Genomic DNA, 20,204 nt, shown 5'->3' with positions numbered 1-20,204 from the left:
AGTGGGAGAGTGTGAAATGTATAAGATCAGCCATGAATGAGTGAGGAAGATGCTAGGAAGGAGTTGCTTTGTTGATGAATGAGGTGTGGTAGAGTGGAATGAGAGATTACAAATGTGTCAGCTCGAGGTGTATGTATGTCAAGTTCAAGTTTGAGAAGGTGAAAGTTTCAGTGATTGTAGTATATGCACCATGTGAGGACAGGAGTGAGAGAGAGAAAGACAGGTTTTGGGATGAACTGGATGAGATGGTAAGCTGCTAGATGCCATCAAAAATTTTTATGACGGCATTGAAGCATGTGTAAGGGTTAATGGGCATTTAAGTGAATGGTTCACGATTGGTGTGGGCATGCGACAAGAATGTGTGATGTCCCCATGGTTGTTAAATATACATATATGGATGGGGTGATGAGAGAAGTAAAAACACGAGTAATGGAGAGGGGGATGGCATTGGTAATGAATGGTGATGGATTGAATATCTCAAATTTGTTGTGTGGTGATGATGCAGTATTACTTGAAAATACCAGACAAAAACTAGGTGGACTAATGCAGAGGTTTGCTGATGTCTGTGAGCATTGTGCCTTGAAAGTAAAGATAGAAAAGAGTACAGTGATGGTTATTGAGAGAGAAGGTGACTCTCAGTGCGATATTACAGTGAATGGAGAGAGACTGGAATTTGTGAGAGAGTTCAAATACCTGGGTACAGTGATAGAAAAAAGAGGAAAATGTGCAAAAAGTGGAAATTAGAGTGACACAAGGAAGGAAAGTAGCTGGTGCTATGAAGGCCTTGATAAGAAACAAAGGCTTGAGTGTTGCAGCTGTTTACATGTAGGAGTGTTAGTGCCTACTTTAACATATGGATGTGAAACTATGGTGTGGCATGAAAATTAAAATTCAAGAGTAAGAGCAGTGGAGATGGGACTGCTGAGGAATGTATGTGGAGTAAAGAGAGTGGATAGGATACGAAATAATGTGATTCATAAAAGATGTGGAGTCAGGAAATCTGAGGACACCAGAATTGAAGAGAGTGTACTGAGATGACAGGATCATGAGGAGAGAATGGATAACAACAGAGTGGTGGAAAACATATATCTGAGTGAATTTGAAAGAGGGAGGAGGAGAGGTAGGCCATGGAGTAGGTGGAGGGATATGGTGGATAAGTGTGTGACGAAGAGAGGTTCTGGACTAACTCTACCAGATACATTTATGTGAAGCTAAAAGAACCTGGTGAATGTTTTCAGCATATCAGACAGAGCCAGGATTCAGGGGGCTTGAATGATGAGTGCATGGAAGTGTGGCCCATCAGACTGGGCAAATTCAGGCTGTCTGGACACTGCTACTTTCACCCTGCGCTAGGATGGGAAAGGAGGTCTGGATCATGATGATAATGATACTCATGGGAAAGTTTTCAGGACAGAGGGTCAAGAAAAGCCAGATGATTAAATCCATTGAAGTAAAGGCATGCCCTTCATCGGACAGAATTGTGTGGTACCCATACAGTTCTCGACCTAATGAACCGACTCTAATTACAAGCGAGCTTGAAATATCTTACAGTATCTTAGCAAGTCCATTCTGGTAAATGTTACATGTAGAAACATGGAAAAATAAAGTAAAGAAATAAATCTTGAGCATTTATTGATGAACTGATAATTTGGAAACTAGTGTTGTACAGCAGAACTATCATGACTCCCTTGCTCAAGGTTATGCAAATGACCGCGGCCCACCAATTTAGTCCTTACCTGACTGCCTTCATTCCATCCCTCACTTGCCACTCAGCTGTTTTGCAGATAGGCTAATACAGTAAATACAGACGAACCATGTGGAAAAATAAACAAAAGAAATAACTCTTGAGCATTTATTGGTAAACTGACGATTAGGAAAGAAGTATTGTACAGCAGAATTATCATGACTCCCTTGTTCCCAGTTAAGTATAGGGCTGTGGCCCGCAAATTTATACTTTGCCTGACTGCCATATTCTACCCCTCACTCACCACTCTGCTGGTTTGCAGATAATACAGTAAATAAGTATGAACTGTAGGCACAGCAATTTTATCCAACAAAGCAAATCTTCCTTTCTATCAGTTGAGTTTATTTTCTCTGCCAGTGCAAATCCATTCTAAGATGATGTATATATTCATCTCAGAATGCATCTGAGGAATAAACTGGTGGGCTGTGGCAGTACACATCTGAGCAAGGGAGTTGTGGTAATTCTACTGTATAACACTTCTTTCCTAAACATCTGCTCATCAATAAATGCTCAATTTATTTCTTTAGTTTACTTTTCCATGTTTTATGAATAAAATAACAAATAATGTTTAACAAAACTCCTGCAAGATACTGCAATCATGTGTGTTATGTCTGTGGGGTGTGTTTAAAAAAAGACACGGCAATCAAGTGTGTTATGTCTATGGAGTGTGTTTATAAGGAGGTTATGTTTCAAAAGGAATTGCTTGTGTGACCCTGGATACAAGTGGTATTGTATATACTGCAATGATATAGCCTATGCATTAGAGTATACAGTATATCAGATGTCTGGGAAAAATATGTAACTGGGAAGGTAAATTCCCCAAGCTTCCCAGTTAACTGGGACTGTACTGTACACTATAATGCATCAGTACAGTACTGTATTGTGTTTTATGCTTTGCTTTCATCTTTTACTCATGGGAAAATCTTTAGAATAGAGGGTCGAGACAGATAGTAACACAATATCCTGCTCAACTCTAAATGTTGAGCTAATGGGGGGGGGGGTACCATGCAATATTCGGCGTTTTGCTTTAACCTGTGGAGGGCTTGGCTGAATTATAACGGATAATTGAGAGTTTACTGCAGTTTTTTTTTTAACTGAAAATTGCATGAACTAAACTCCAGTAAGATATGTTCATTTACTTGCTTCAGTTATAATAATGCCCAGTAAAAGTTGAAAAACATTCGATCCTCAAATCACATGCTTGGGTACAAAGTATCAGCAATGTTACTTGAAAAAAAAAAGTAAAACAAAAAATGTACAATCTAATTCTAAAACATGTATCAGCACTGTTACATGAAAAAAAAAAAGTAAAATGAAAAATATGCAATCTAAGCCTGAAATATATCTTGCTTGCATCTGCCTGATCCTGTTCATGTGATAACAAGAATGAAATGAAGACATCTGTTGTGAGCCAGAAATCAAAGTTACAAGTAAAGCTGTCATGAAATTGTGTTTGGGTGACAAGACAAATGGCTTGGATTTTGATTCTTGTGCTTCCTAGGGAATATTATTAAATTTAGCCATCTGTTGTGACAGACAATGACATATACCAGGTAATGCACTGATGGATAAGAGAGAGTTTACTGTATAAAACTTGAACATTTTGTTGATAACTGAATTACAGTATACTGCTTGGTGGGATTTGATTTAACTAACAAAACTAGCTAAATGGTCTGAGCTCCTTCATGGTAAAGAAGCCTCCCAATATCAACATTGCTTATTGTAAAATACTGTAAAAGACACTGTGTGGACCGTAAAGTGAAACAGAGTAAATTCTCCCTCCTAGCCCTTCTGCTTGCTAACTCACCTCTTGAGAGCGGAGTAGTCCTGCCAATATGACGCACTACAGGGAACAAGCCAGAGAGAAGCACAATCAAGGCCACAGTGGGTAAGTGACAGTTCTCCAGAGGATGGACTCAAAACCTCACATATCAGACAAGTGAATTAGAGTTTAAAGATTTTTTTTATGGATCTCAGTTTTGCGCTCAGACACTATAGGTCATTTCTCCTCAACTAAGGAGGCCTTCTACTGTTTTTCCCTTAATGATTACTATGCACATTATATCTTAACATTATCTTGTATGTTACTTATATCTTTGTAACATCAGCTTAGTTTGCATAAATAAAATACAAGACATTATCAATGTGATTTACAAAGTAGTAACCTGGTAGGGAAGAAGTGCCAGGGAGCCTCCTACAGCCAGGAGAATAAAACAGTACACCACTGTACTTAGTGTTTACAGTGTGATTCACATGTGGAGCTTCATTAATGTACAATCATGAGCCATAGTTTCTGTTCACTCTTAACCTTTCCCTTGACTGGAGGGATATCACATACAGGACTTCATACCAAATGAAGGAGCTTAAAACTCTGATAAATTACCTGAAGAACAGGTAATGATGACACTGCTGCTTGTGTAGGCTAAAAAAAAGCTTCACATTAGCCCACCAACAACAGCTTATGTGGCATGAAACCCTGACTATAACTTCCTTCCAGTCTGAGACAGGGGTGCAGGGTGTGCAGAAACTTTGGCTGATGAGTGCACTTTCCACAGGAAAACCAAAAGGGAATAACATAAATGTAATTCTTTGCTGACTGCATTTTTATACACTCAAATTATCAGCATCCTTCAAGAAGAAAGATGCACTATTGTCTGAGGTCATTGCTGAGTATATTCCATAAACCATCTTACATTAAATATACTCAGACTGCAATCTCCTCTACAATAAAGGAAAAATCCTGTAGTAATAATGCAAACAATAACAGATTTGTTTCATCTGGGTAAACACATCTGAAAATGTGACAATAGAGACAACAAATTATGATGCAAAAGATGGACACAATACAGAATTTCTCAAATATTTCTGTAAGAGAAAACAAAGGAAATGCATATACAATACATCAGTTATGTGACAGACAGAATATAAAGTTCGTAACACGGGAAAAATGTAAATGCAGTGGGAAAAGGACTGGAAGAGTGTCAGTGCAAACCTACAAGCACCTCAGACTTTATATAGTTTTCTCAACCAAACACAGAACAAAGACAAACCAAAATCCTTGCCAAAAACATATATTATTACAGTAAAAGTGAAGATGTTTTGTGATAAAGCACCAATATGATAACAGCCCCACAAGTACAATTATTTACTGATGGAATATTCATGCCGAGTGTTAAATAATTATTCACAGCCCACAAAACATAGTAAAAGCACTGTCATTTCAACGATGTCAACATCAACTGTGTCCTCCATATGCTAGCTGACAGTTACTAGCTATTACTATATACATTAAGCAGCACAAATCTGGTACACTACTGTAAACATTATACAGTAATCTCCCAACTATCCATCATAATCCAGTCAAAGTTATGCTGGATAATGCATTTTTTAATAGTGCAGTACAGTACTAACCCCCAGCCCATCTATATGAGGCACAACCTCTACAAAAACCCCATGCAGTTAAGCCTCGCTCTATGTTTGTTTGCTATGCAAAATTGCTATAATGATGAACTAAAAGTCAGGCCCAGTTTTGCAATAATAATAGTGAAATGATTGCAAATCTGATAGAATGATTTCTGCCCTCCTCTCTTCTTTTTTTTCTGCCATCATCCCTGTTACTTTTTATTACTCTTCTTTCCTCTTCAGGTGGCTTTACACTGAGTAACAAGCCTAATGGTTACCTGTAAGCTAGGAAACCATTTAAAACACTGGGTGGTAATCATATAACCAACTATACATGCATGTTCCCTACGTGTCAACAAGTGGGTTGGTGGAAGGTTAATGCCCCTCCCCATAAAAAACTAATTCAAAGTCAAACAGCCACCCCTTACATGATTATGATGTCTGGCTATAGAAGGACAGATAGATATCTGTGATGGCTGCTCACGAGAATCCTGTGCAGACACAGTGACACATGTGAGCTGATAGTCATACATTTGACCCAAAATGGCTGACCAGTGCTTACATGTGTTGAATCCCCATCTCAGATCTCCATGTAGGCAGCCTCCTTCAAACCAAGCCTTTGAAGACCCTGTCTTACTCAACCACTCGTTTGTGTGTCCTGCACCTATGACCGTCTCAATTGTGTTCTCTAAGTTACTTAACCTTCTCACTTGTTTAAAGCCACTGAAACACCATCACTATTACCAAATAACAGTGTAAGTATGCAACAAATAGTGCTGCATATGACTGTTAGTCAGGATAACTTTTTAAAATAACTTACACTCAAAACTTAACTTGAGGCGTCCCGACGACATATGGATACGTTCCCACGTTTTGTCACTGTGACACCCGATGATGTATCCATACGTTATGCAATTGCAAGGTCCGGCATTTGCACATTTTTCAAGTTTTGCGTGTGATTTTTGGTAGGCATATGTGGGAGACCTTCCTCTACCACTCATCAGGCAAGGATACCGCCTGGGCCCACCTGACCCCCCCGTCCCTCCCACACACCATTTTCTTGGCAATTCACCTGTTAGCAGTGACCTGGCTAGTAAAGACTTGACACACCACGGTCTCTCCAATGACAAAATTCAAGGTGAAAGTTATTCCCGAGGTGGAGGACAAAGGAAGAAACAAGCAGAAGTGATGAGGCGGTAACATCGTACAGAAAGGTGAGGTATGCTGATGTGTTTAGTGACTGGAACAATGCTTATATTGCCTATATTACTGTCTGAAAACCAATATACTCTTGTACTGCATATAAATTCGTACCAAATAAATAAATATCTAACCTTTTATGAGTGGTCTGGATAGTTATTCCTCCCATAGAAAACATTTTCTCTGGAGCATGGGCCACAGAAGACAGTACCAGGTATTCAGAGGGACACTTGTATAATGCAATTATAAGCTCAGGTGAGCACTTTTATGGGCATTTTCCAATGTTTCTCATAAAAAGCAGAGGTTTTAGAAAAAAAAAAAAAAAAAAAAAAAATGCCGGGATTGGGGGGAGGGTCAGTGATGAAAAATCGGTCAGGACGCGCTGGGTTAAAAATCATGTCTGGTGCTACCTCCAGCAGAAAGTATGGTGACAATGATGTTGACGAAGGCAAGGCTAAAAGGGCAAGGCACAGCCTTTTCCTTGATGTGAAACTGGACATTGTTAAGCTCCATATGGAGGGGCAGGGAGCGAACATATCTGCCAAGGCCCTTAAGCTGCCCCAGTCCAAAGTCTTTATGGTAATAATGAAATCAGATGCTGTATTAGTGGCACCACAGAATGTGCCTACCACAACTGCTAAATGAATAACCAGTATGAGGGAGCCTATAATTGAGGAGAAAGAGTGTCTCCTAGCTCTGTTGATTAATGAACTGAACCAAATAAAGCAGTCCTTGCATCAAAGTTGTTTTATTTTCACTATGTCTATGGCAGGATCTCAGGGATAAGCAAAGCACGGAGGCCATGGAGGATATCAAAGCCTGCACAGTTGGTTTAAGTGGTTTAAAGCCTGTTCTTGCCTTAGACATGTGATCACGTAATGGTGAGGTTGCTAGTGCTGACCATATGGTGACAGGCCTTCCCAGAGGCTCTGAAGGCAATCATAATGGAAGGGAGATAATCTCCTAAACAAGTCCTCAACTTTGACAAAACAGGCCTGTTTTGGAAACATATCTCTCAGAAAACTTATAAAAGTAATGAAGAACATGCACCAGGGTTTAAGGCAGCCAAGGGCCACCTCACTCTCCTCCTTAGTGCAAATGTAGAGGTCGACCTGAAGAACAAACCCCTACTCGTGTATCACAGGGAGAACCCCCGAGTGCTGGCAGGGTAAGTGAAGGAAAACCCTGGGGTTATTTGGAAGAGTAACTCGAGGGAATGGCTGACTTCCACACTCTGCCACTCCTACATGGCAGTATACCTGTCCCCCTGAATACCTGACTTTGCCAGCTGAAGCAAACTACCCAACCAATTCCTTCCATTGGCTATCAACACCCCAGGCCACTCTAAGGGCATGGAGGAATGGGTAGATAATATCCACGTGGTCTACCTGCCTCTCAATACAATATTGTTGCTCCAGCAAATGGACCAGGGCATCATAGCCACATTCAAGGCCTACCAGCTCTGCTGGAACGTGGAACAAATGGTGAGGGGGAGTGGTTCAGAGTCAAGTGACACAATGCGGTGGTTCTGGAAGAATCATATCAAGAATGCTATCGACAACATCATGGCAGTGTGGAAGGAGGTGCAGTCAAGCATACTGAATGCCATCTGGCAAAATGTATGGCCAGAATGTGTGCACTGCGTCATGAGGTTCCTGGTGGTGAACATCTGTTGTGAAATCCTCGACATCTTGCATGAGGCGTGATTTGAGGAGGCCAACAAAGAAGCTGTGCAAGAGGTAACGGATAGGCACACGGAGCAACTATCTACAGAGGAGCTGACTAAGCTAAGAGAACTGGTGGTGGAGGCACAGGAAGGTGGTGAGGACAGCAAGAAGGATGAGCCCATTTGTATTCTTGACATATAGGACGAGGACTCAAACCCAGTGAGGAATGACGCAGCAATGCATGACAGCAAGCAACACCTGAAGATGTACAGGGAGCTCCTGACAACTAAGAAAAAGGCAGCATGGCAGACCACCATCATCTCCTTCCCCTTTGCAACCACCACCAAGGATGAACCAAGGCCATCAATGAGTGGTGTACAAATGTAATGTCCTGCCTCACCTGCCCCCATCACGTCTGTCTTGTTTTTATTGAAGCATGGTACACCCATATGCTGCCCTGCCCTCACAATGCCACATTCCCCCACCACCATACTCCCTTGCCCTCAATGCCACACTCCCCAACCACCACACTCTCCCTCCCCCTCACCACTACACTCTCCATTGCCCTAGCTGTATCGCTCTTCCTTAGCCTCACCACTTCACTTTCTCCATCTCTCTTCACCTCTTCCTGAGGACCTGAAGTGATCAACCATGTCTTTCAGTTGCCCTCCAGCCTCAGCCTCAGAAGGGGGGGGGGGACCCTTGGTGATGACTCAGATTGGCTTAGAACATACTTCAAGTGGATGGCAGACTTTTGATTTTTTTTTTTATTTTAGGTTTTGTGGTCACAGGCCCCCACCCTATCCCCACTGAACCCATGTTATATCAACCTTATTATATGTTAAATAGTTATGCAATGGGTTTTCACTTGATAGAACCTCATTGTATAGTGAGGAGTGACTGTATTGTGCTGTATAACCATTGGAATATAGAAAAAAAAAAGTTTTCCTGAAAAACAGTACAGTATTTTATCAGAAAATATACGGCTACTGTATACTGTATGCATCACACTGTAGTACTGTAAAAAATTTTGTGATTATTCCTATGTGCTAAGTGGCATGTTGTCAGTTAATGCCATAAAAAAACGAATAATCTTTTAATTTAGCCAGATTTTTGTTTGTTGGATAATGGCGCTTGTTGATCAATACAATGTCAGATATTCAGGAGATTACTGTGCTAGAGCAATAACGACTAAAATTTCACTGCATGTACTGCAAAGCTGTACCATACTCTATCCCTGTTGGTAAAGGTATGCCATACAAATGGCATACCAACTAAAAAAGAGTAATAAGGATCAATATGATACAGTAATGAGTCTAGATAAGGATGAGGCCTCTAATAACATAGTGTGCCGAACGCCACATGTTGAAAATGGAGAAAAACGCAGTTAAAGTTGAGTAACTTTCAAAATGCCACAACTTTGGAACTAGTGAATATTTTTTTTGTTCTTTTTTTTTAATACTTTAGCTTGAAATTCATACTTTCATGTCATGCTAATCTTGGTAGAAGAGAAATTAGTAGCATTCTGAATGGTACAACAACAGCTGAGTTTTTCTCCAGTGTGGTTATTGAGAGACAAACCTTACTCTCATAAGCATTTTTAACAATCAAACCAACCAAAGATATCAATGGGAAATGTTTACAAAAGCAAAACAGATGTATATAATACTATTTTCAGAAATTAAAAACCATTATAAAAAAAGAAATCTTTCATTTTAGCCATTTGGGAATAACGGTAAGCTCTTTTTCTGTTATGAGAAGGACCAGCAGCTTTTTGCTCACTTCTAGAGTCACTCATGTTCTCGAGACAATGAGAAAAAACACTACAACAGCTCTGAAAATAGCCAGTAATCCAGGCAGTGTTCTAGGCCGGCTGGTAAACAAAAATCTTTGTCACGTTGCAACAGATTCCCAGATCACAGTTGCCATTGTCTGGCTGAGTTCTCTGCCTTTCCCATTTTCTGTACAATATGGCTAACTTACCCTTAAAATCATGCAATTTTATGCTAAAATATTCCATTATGTTAGAATAATGGTACAATAATTTATAATGCTATAAAAAAAATGCATGGCTGTGAGCATAAACACATGCTAATATCTGGTAACACCAGGCAACACATTGCTGGGAGGCACTTGGTACATGCTGTGACCCGCATGAAGGCTTGTTGACGCACCGAGGTGAAGCGGGCAGTGACACCATGTTAAAGAAGAGGAATTTGGACCCTAATGCCAGTTGCTTTCTGTACCTCGTGGTTGCTCTCCACATCAAAGAGGGTTTGGGCTGCATAGTGGTATACTTAACTCGGTTTTGCTCATTGCCTTTGGTTCCTTCTTCCTCACATTAAAAAAAAAAAAAAAAAAAAAAAAAAAAAAAGTGACACTCAGTACACTATGTTATTAGAGGCCTCATATAAAACCTGACTGTAGCAAACGTAAGCAGCAATTCCTACTAGCAATATCAAAACTGATCATAATACTGTAAAATGCTGAAAATTTAAATATGCAGTTAGTGGATAACTAAGCTACTTATATTCAAAACTGCCATAAGCTACTTATATTCAAAACTGCCATGTGTAAGAACTGGGAAATGGACAACCTTGGCAGATTTAATGCTTGGGATGAAACACATTTTCCAAAGTAGAGAAATGAAGATATTAGGTATAAAAGAAAAATGTAAACTGCTATAGCACATATAGGAAATGGCCTCTTGTCAGTTAAAAAAGGCCTGAGGGAAAACCATATTTCAGACAGAAGCAAGTACAGCAATAGTGTTTATAATGGTATTTACAGTAAAATCTGTATCTTTTTTTTTTTTTTTAAATCAACAAAGTTAAGGCAGGCAGGAACTTTACTTAATGGGGATGGATAATTGATGCTAAAATTGGACACAATACAACTGGTGCAATACTACCTCGTTATTTTATTTTTATTTTTTTATCAACAAGGTCATGGCAGGTAGGAACTTTACTTAATGGGGATGGATACTTGATGCTAAAATTGGATACAATGCAACTGTTACAATATTACCTCACCTAAATTGCTGCAAAATGTATTATATTTGCCAACAGGAATTACTGTTATCAAGCGAATCCCTCTTTAATGGTACTTGAAAGCTCACTCTTGTCTATATAATACCCTTAGTACAGACAGCTGAGCATCACAGTTCAGCATGAATAATTATGTGCTAATAAAATATATTATGGGAACACTAAATATGTAGATGACAGTGAGTTTACCAAAATAATGAAGAGAGACGGCAACAAAGCATTTTTGAATGGAACTTAAATACCTTGTGGTGATATTAATCAAAGCAGAAATTTTAAGTACTGTACATAAAACAGACAAACAACAGAGCTTCCCAACCCACTGGACAAAATCAAAGCAGGGACTTTAAGTACATTTAACGGATGAACAAAATAAATTCCCAATTCACTCTCTCCCTTGATCTATACCACCCACCTGCTAGTGATGTCATCGATGTCAGCTGCGGTGCCACTAACTTTCATGGCATACAGGTTTTTTGCAAATTCCTGTGAAAACAACGAATTGGTCAGTTTCATAAAAAGAAAAATTCTGGGCAAGCAAGGGGTGTACGATATTCACAGCAACAAAAACTGTTCATGAGTTTTAGCATATACAGTAAACAATAAACAGAATCAGTTGTCATTGTGGTATATTAAGAAATGGTTGATGAGGTTTACAAGGATACAGTTTCTGCAATTTTACCTGGGATTAAACCACTTTGCCCCAGTGATATATTTTGTATTTAATTCTTGCTACTTTCAGATGCTTTTAAACTTAGGAGGGACTTTTCAAGCTGGATGGGCTACTTATATCCTTCAGCAACCCCTTCCATATGAACATTTTTTCCCAAGTTGGAAAAATCATATGGAGTTAGCAAGAAGAAATTAAGAAAGCTGTCACTGGATTCAAGGGGTTAAAGAAAAGGCATAAAAACACGCAGACATTAAAGCAGGTCTTGAGATTATCAGCATTAAAAAAAAAAAAAAAAAAAAAAAAAAAAAAAAAACACCAATGTGGTTTAGTGAAAATCCAAAGAAAATGAGGGTGTTCATTCATCATGTAGTAATGAATCAGTAAAAAGGTGTCTAAAGAAAGCAAATACTGTAGAGTAGGCAAGCAACAAATAGTACAGTAAACTCTCGATTATCCATTGTCGCAGTATCCGACGCTGCTGGCTCGGGTCTATTAAAGCAATATCCAGCAAAATTATGCAATATCCAGCACCGAAACAGGGCATAACCGGCGGTTCTATGCAATATCCAGTGCTGAGATGTATCGACCAGCTTGTAAACAGTAGGCAACCAGCACTGTATTACTGTATTGTATTATTATTGTATTTTATGCTAGGGTAGAGGTTCAAGATGGACTGCAATGAATATCCAGCTCGATGCTGAATACTGAGCCAATGGGGGGTACTATGCAATATCCAGTGATTTACTTTAACTGGCATAAGGCTTGGCTGAATGACACCAGATAACTGAGAGTTTACTGTATAACCAAAACAGCAATATGCACAGAAAATCATCAATCACAGAAAAAAGGAAGATCTCAACAGAGACAGCACTTATTTATCAAGCCCAAGCATAAAGAAATATGAAAATACTGTATGACAAGGAAAGAAGTGCAACAAGGAAAGATAAAGGTCTGAAGGAGTTCCAGGGAGGGAGAAGCTTGACATTATGTTGGCTTTTCAATAATATTAGATGAGCTTAACATTATGAGTGCTGTACTGCTAAAAGCTTTAAACCAAAGAGATACCCTAAAATTTACCATGCACATACATTTATATATCCATAAATGAACTAGGAATACAGTATTATAAAGCACCAATTGGGAAAATAAAGGTTGGATCAATAAATATGAAGTGATATAAAAAGTAAGTGATATGCATTATTTGGATTCATGATTAATGCAGTAAATAACATCTCAAGCAATGTCTAGAATCCTTCAGCTTTCAACTGATAACTGCCAGTTAATGCAGCTAATCCCTCACTGATCATATGAAATATATTATTTCCAGCTACTGCTCTGAAAATATAATGAACAGGAACTCACAGCTAGACCAAAATCAAGAACAGATATGCAAACACTCTTCACTGCTCCTTGCAAAACATATACATAATGATCAGAAACTACATCTACCTTTTTGTATTTGAACTTGTAGAAGACTTTTCGGGAGAACTCCTGAAGAGAAAGTATAAAACAAGTGGATAAACAGTATAATTCATGCACTAAAGTTGCTGCATTTGGGAGGAGGGAAACTTATTTCACAAGACTAAAAAATTATGAATGGTGACTACAGTAAGCATTAGAGAACTGCCTCTGAGGAATTATCATACATAAGGAAAACTGTCATGCCTTATCATTCATGCCTACAGATTATGTCTATGTAAAACCAAAAACTAAGGAAATACATATGCCATAAAAAAATATCCATGAGCAATCACTGAGCACCAAAACAAAACACCTATATTTTTTTATTTGCTTAAATGGATGGTATGAGTTAATAAATACATAAATACAACTAGACAGCTTAAGCTTTACTGTGGCAAAGGGAAGAATATATGAGAACTTGACACTATAAGAGTGATAACCTCTTTCAGGTTACACTGACATGGAGCAGATTAATCCATCACCACATAAATTAATATAGGCATCACTAAACTAAAACCACTCAAAAAGTACATGGACTAACAGTCATCTTATACCAGAACTACTAATTATGACACAGTTTTTGTCAAGCTAGAAAATATATGATGATAATTGGGAAGGTTATGGAAGGTGTTGCAAATACATATTGTAGCAGTAAATCTGCTGAAATGCTGTAAAAAGTTCTTATGAAGCCCACCACCAGGTAATTAATGTATTGGTATTTTCAAGTGACTCTACAGTGAGAGACAAAACAAATGGTTTTCTGTGACCCAGAAAACCATTTTCTATATTAGAAAGAAACCACATAACATATGGATGCCCAATGCTTTTGTGAGTTAAGGTATTCCAACCGGATACAGCCTGTTAGGGTTTACATTCAAGCAGTGCTTGAAGCTTCTTGTCAGCATAATGCTGTTCATGGTATGTGATTGCCCTCACCTTACCTAGACTGCATAGTCTAGCATTGGGGTTCTATGCTCCTGATGGGGAAATAATGACCTGGATGACATCTGGATGGAGGGGCTCAGGGCTCTGTCCTATCACCAACTCTCTTCCCTTTTTTCATCAATGACCTAACCTGTACATCTAACCTATCCACTCATACACTGATGACTCCACCCTCCACCTCTCTATTCACTTCCTGCAGCATCCATCTCAGCAGTTACTTCAACAAACACAGGATGAGGCTATGGCACACCTAATGTCTGATTTGGCTCATATCTCTGATTGGGATAAAAATAATCTTCTTGTTTTTAATGCATCAAAGAAGTTCTTACATCTATCAACCGACAAAATCTTCCACAGGAGTACCCTCTAATTTTTAACAATATTCAGCTCAATCCTGCATTATTTTTAAACATACTTGGGGTTTCATTCTGTCCGGATTTATCTTTGAAAGAACATACTACCTCTCTTGTAAAGTCTACTTCCAAGAGATTGGGTGTGCTAAGCCGACTCCGTGCTTTCTACACTGCACAGCTGTTGACTTTATACATAAGCTTGAATGATGAGTGAATGGAGGTGTGGCCCATTGGATTGGGCAGTTTTGGGCTGTCTGGACATTGCTACTCCTCACCCTGCCCTTGCGTGGGAAAGGAGGTCCGGATGATGATGATGATATATTCACCCCTGTGCAGTGTACAACTCTCATATGTGGGGAGGCTCCACACATAAAACTCTTCTCAACAAGGCAAAGTCAAAGCTTTTTGTCTCATTAACACTCCTCCTCTTACTGACTCCCTTCAACCTCTGTCTCTTTGCCACACTGTTGCATCTTTACCTCTTTTCTATCACTGCTTCAACTGTCACCGCTCCTCTGAACTATTTCCTTGCATCTCCACCATTACTGTACAGTAGGCACACAGCACCCATCTTACAACAAACTCTCATCCCTTTTCTGTCCAACTCTCTGATGGAAGAGTTAACCATTACTGTCAGTCCTTCATGAATGCAACAGGTCAGCTCTGGAACTGTCTCCCTCTGTCTGTATTTCCTACTGCCTATGATCTCCAGTCTTTCAAATGCAGTGTGTCCAGACATCTCGAAAAGAACAGATCTTGAATTTGGCTCTCTTATATATTGTTTTTGTTTTTTTTCTAGGAAGGAACAATTTGTGGGCTCTTGCCCCTTGGTTCCTTCTTCTTTGCATAAAGAAAAAAAAAAATGGTATGTGACCACCACATGTTTACCTCTCTGAACATTCTAGTTAACCCCCCCCCCTTTTTTTTTTTTAAAATGCCCAGTGATGTTCCTAGAGGTTTTATGTGTACTGCACTACTAAGAATGTCAAGTATGATAGGGAGGGGGTAAAAATTTTTCAAGAGGGTCAAAATGGGAACTTTGGAAAAATTAACCATATAATACAGGTTTCAATGGCATGATTTCATTTTCATTTTTGAAGGCTCCAACATGCTTGCATGCATCGGCCTTGGTCACCTAATGGCGGTTCTCCATGCTGCACGATCTATTTCAGCCTCCCTGTTCAGTCCCTTAACCCTGAGGTCACACTTAATGACCTTGTCCCATGTCTTTCTCAGTCTACCCCTCACAACCCCACCCCCAATATTAACACCTCTCACCTTCTGCACCCAATTATAATCCCCCATCCTCTCCACATGCCCAAACCATCTCAATCTACCTCTCCTCATCACAATACCAATACACTCCAATCCCATCCTACCTCTCAACTCTTCCATCGTAAACCCAGCCCCCCCAGACCTTGCATGCAGAGACACACTGCACATCCACCTAATCACTGTCATTTCTGTATGTCTGAGCCTGTGAATATCCTCCTCCTTTACTACCCAGGTCTCACTACCACACAGCATTGCACCCCTAACACATGCTGCATACAAAGACCCCTTAGCATGTAGGGAGAGTCCTCTCAATCTCAGCAGAGGCAACAGCTCCCTGAACTTCTTCCAACCACGTCTCACCCTAGCCACAGAGCTAGCTCCAGCCCCACCTCCAGCACACAACATGTCTCCCAAATAACAAAACTCTTCCACACACCCAAGAGACTCACCAGCAAGTTCAATCCTTTCCCACCTGACAATCTCCACCTGCTCTCCCCGACATGCCATACACATAAAATCAGCATTATCTCGCAGTCTACCTCTGATACCACTACATCTCTTGTGCACCCATTTATCACAAACACTGCACAAGATGGAATTACTTCCCACGCCCTTGTGGAAAACTGCACATGGCCACTCTCCCTCGTCTTTGACAGGACCGCCGCCAACCCTAGATATCATCACTTTTGTTTTATCTGCATTTACCCTTAAGCCATTGTGCCCCATACCATCTCTCCACTTTCTTAATCTTTCCTCCGCCTCCCTCTCGTTCTCTGCAATCAACACCAAATCATCGGCATACAACATCTCCCACGGGAGTCCGTTTCTGAAGTCACGTGAAAGGGCTTCAAAGTACCATGATAAACAACATGGGACTCAAAACTGACCCCTGATGCACACCAATGTTCAAGGCAAACTCATCACTCACATCTCCATTCACTCTTATCTGGGTGCGGGCACCCACATACATAGCCATAACCACCCTAACCAGCCACTCCTCCAAGCCCAGCTTTCTCACTGCCCACTTGACCACCTCTCTAGGGACTCTGTCAAAGGCCTTTTCCAAATCAACAAAAACAAAATACAGATCCCTTTTCTTCCCAATATATTTTTCCTGAAGCTGTCAAACAATGAATATGGCATCAGTGGTCCCCCTGCCTGGCATAAACCCAAACTGCATCTCATCATACCTTCTAGAACTCTCTCCATCATCTTCATCATCTGATCTAAAAGCTTTATACCTCTATATTTTCCTCTTTCCAGGGCATCACCCTTCCCTTTATACACATTTACAATTACACTCTTCAACCAATCATATGGGACAACACACTCATATATAATCATATTTATTAGGTCAGTGACTAACCTCATCTCTATACCTCCTGAGGCCTTCAACATTTTGGGAGTCAACCAAGACACACCTGCTGCCTTCCCAACCTGCATCCTGCCTATTGCCTCACTCACAGTAGCAGCATCAATCAAAGGCCAAGGGCCAAACACTGGATCTGCTGGCTCCAAACCTTCCCTGTCCCAAACTCCTCATTCAACAACCGGCTATAATGCTCTCTTCATGCATCTTTAATATCCCCACTATTCACCACTACCCTTCCTTCATCATTCTTCACACACTGCTCACCTATAATATCCCGATTATCCCTTTTCATCTGATTTGCCACCTTAAATATCATATTTTTCCTTTCCCCATGATTTAGGTTATCAAGTAAAAGTCTCTGCGACTCAGACTTCGCCCTGTATACCTCTCTTCTAGCTCTACGCTTGGCAGCCAATTATTCCTCCTTGTTAACATCCTTCTTCCATTCCCGGAAAAGCCTTTTTTTCTCCTTAATTGCAGCTTCTACACCCTCATCCCACCACCAAGTTACTTTATGTCTTGGTGGGCCTCTTGTCCAACTGCATATTACATCAGTAACTCTCAAGAGATTGTTCTTGAGGGCTCTGTACTGTTCATTAACGCCTCTGTCTACAACTCCCTGTTCAGCCACCATTCTCCTCATCTCACTATAGAAGGCATCCCTTGCTACTTAGTTTTCCGGCTTCCATATTTTCCTCTTAGGTTCAGTTGTGGTCATAAATAATCACCTCTCCTCTGGAACCCAGTGCCTCAGGCTGGCTCCTTTATGCGTGGCAAGTCACGCTAGAGTAAGCAGGGCTGAGGGGGGGCGAGAGAGAGAAGGAAAGGTGGGTGGCGGGACTAGTGATGATATGAGGGAGGAGTGGAGGAGGGGAGGGAGGGGGGTAGAGGAGGGAGACTGAAATGCTAAGTGGTGGTCATATAATTTGTCTGTTTCATTCATGTGGATGAAAGGATGCGAAGATGTGTAAAGGATGCAAGAGTGTATAAAGGTTGGGGGAGTGGACTTTCTGACCACTACTTGGTGGTGGCCAGAATTAGAATTCAAGCAAGATGGAGGAATAGAAGAAGGGAAAGACGAGAGAAAAGAGTAGTTGCAAGGAGAGTGGAAAGGTTACAAGAGGATGAGAAAAAGGCAGAGTATAAGAGAGAAGTGGAGGAACGATTGGGCAAATATGAATTGGAGCAGATGGGAGACGTGGAAGGTGTGTGTAGCATGTTTACAGAAGAAATATGTGCAGCATGTGATGTGGTGTGTGGAAGGAAGAGAAGACGGAGAGGGGTGCAAGGAACAGCGTGGTGGACTGAAGAGGTGAAACAGGCTGTGGCACAAAAGAAGAAAGCATACAATGAATGGATGAGAAATAGGGACGTGCAAGAAGTTGAGAGGCAGAAGAGAGAGTTATATGTAGAAAGAAAGAGAGAGGTGAAAAGATTAGTAAGAGAGAGTAAGAAGAGAGTGGATGAGGAATTTGGAAGGAATTTGAGTGTAAAGTGGAGGGACTGTAAGAAAATGTTCAAGAGAGAGGTGAAAAGAGTAAGACAGGGTGGAAGTGAAGTTAGCTGGGGAGTGAAAGATAAAAATGGTAGATTACTAGTGGAGAAGGGAGAAAAAGTGAGCAGAAGGAGAGAACACTTTAAGGAATTGTTGAACGTAGAGGATGGAAGTAATGCAAGTATAAGTGGCTGAGGAATAGCTGGGAGAAGGAGGGAGGTGAGAAGACAGGAAGAAATCAGTAGGATTGAAGTTGTGGAAGCAATGAAGAAAGTTAAATCGGGGAAAGCCCCAGGAATTGATGGAGTGTGTGGTGAAATGCTGAAGCATGGGGGAGAGATAGTAGTAGAATGGATGTGGAAGATGTGCAGATTGGCCTGGGAGGAAGGTAGAGTCCCGGAGGATTGGAAGTCAGGTATAATTATTCCCTTGTACAAAGGAAAAGGGGAAAAAGAAGTGTGTGGTAATCATAGGGGCATTTGTCTTCTTAGTATAATAGGAAAAGTGTATGGTAGGATACTTATTGACAGAGTTAGAGAAAGAACAGAGAAATTAGTTGGAGAAGAACAGGGAGGCTTTAGGAAGGGAAGAGGTTGTGTAGATCAGATATTCATTCTTAGATCTTTAGTGGAAAAGTTTCTAGAGAAGGGAAAGAAGTTGTATGCGGCTTTCATGGATTTGGAGAAAGCATATGACAGGGTGGATAGACAAGGATTGTGGAAAATGTTAAGTATATATGGAGTAGATGGGAAGTTGTTGAATGCTGTGAAGAGTATGTACGATGGTGCGAAGGCTGCAGTGCGTGTGGATGGTGAAACAAGTGAATTTTTCTCTTTGAAGGTTGGTTTGAAACAGGGATGTGTCATGTCTCCATGGTTGTTCAATCTGTACATGGATGGGGTAATAAAAGAGGTACAAGGTAGGGTAGTGGATGTTGGAGTGGCCCTGGTGAGAGAAGATAGTGTTTGGAAACTCCCTGTACTGTTGTTTGCAGATGATACTGTGTTGTTGAGTGAAGACGAAGGGGAGCTGCAAGGCTTGGTGGATGAGTTTGAGAGAGTGTGTAAGAAACGGAATCTAAAGGTGAATGCAGGGAAGAGTAAAGTGATGGTCTTTGAGAGAGGTGAAGTCAGTGAATGTACAGCGAGGTTGGATGGTGAGGAATTGGAAAATGTGAGTACGTTTAAGTACTTGGGTAGTGTGATGAGTAAGGATGGAGGTTTGGAGGGTGAAGTGCTTGAAAGGGTACAGCAGGGAAGAAAGGTTGCTGGTTCTTTGAAAGCAGTGATAAGAAACAGGGAAGTGAGCATGCAAGTGAAAAAGTTACTACATAACAGTATTGTGATACCAACTCTAACGTACGGAAGTGAAGCTTGGACGTTGTTGGAAGGACACAAGTCAAGAGTGAGAGCAGTGAAAATGAGTTATTTAAGAGGAGCACGTGGAGTCACATGGAGAGACAGGCTGACGAATGAGGATATAAAGGAGAGTTGTGGTGTTGATGTGGATGTGATAGGAAGCGTTATGAGGAACACACTGAGGTGGTTTGGCCATGTGGAGAGGATGGAGGGTG

General features: G+C 40.6%; 1 protein-coding gene across 1 annotated transcript in view; it reads right to left on the bottom strand.

Moving 5' to 3' along the window:
• The window catches only part of Nos (Nitric oxide synthase), a 224,753-nt gene that overhangs the window by 77,517 nt on the left and 127,032 nt on the right, over positions 1-20,204 (bottom strand). The window contains exons 12-14 of the mRNA XM_080275461.1: positions 13,180-13,221; positions 11,473-11,543; positions 3,552-3,587 (exon numbers count right to left, since the gene is read on the bottom strand). Of these exons, the coding sequence (XP_080131587.1) occupies positions 3,552-3,587; positions 11,473-11,543; positions 13,180-13,221 (149 nt within the window). The remainder of the gene's footprint in view (positions 1-3,551; positions 3,588-11,472; positions 11,544-13,179; positions 13,222-20,204) is intronic.

This window comes from Coenobita brevimanus, chromosome 61, assembly GCF_032717465.1.
Source record: "Coenobita brevimanus isolate Jiangsu-jjx chromosome 61, ASM3271746v2, whole genome shotgun sequence".
Taxonomy (NCBI): Eukaryota; Metazoa; Arthropoda; class Malacostraca; order Decapoda; family Coenobitidae; genus Coenobita; species Coenobita brevimanus.
This window is presented reverse-complemented; position numbering and strand designations above follow the sequence as displayed.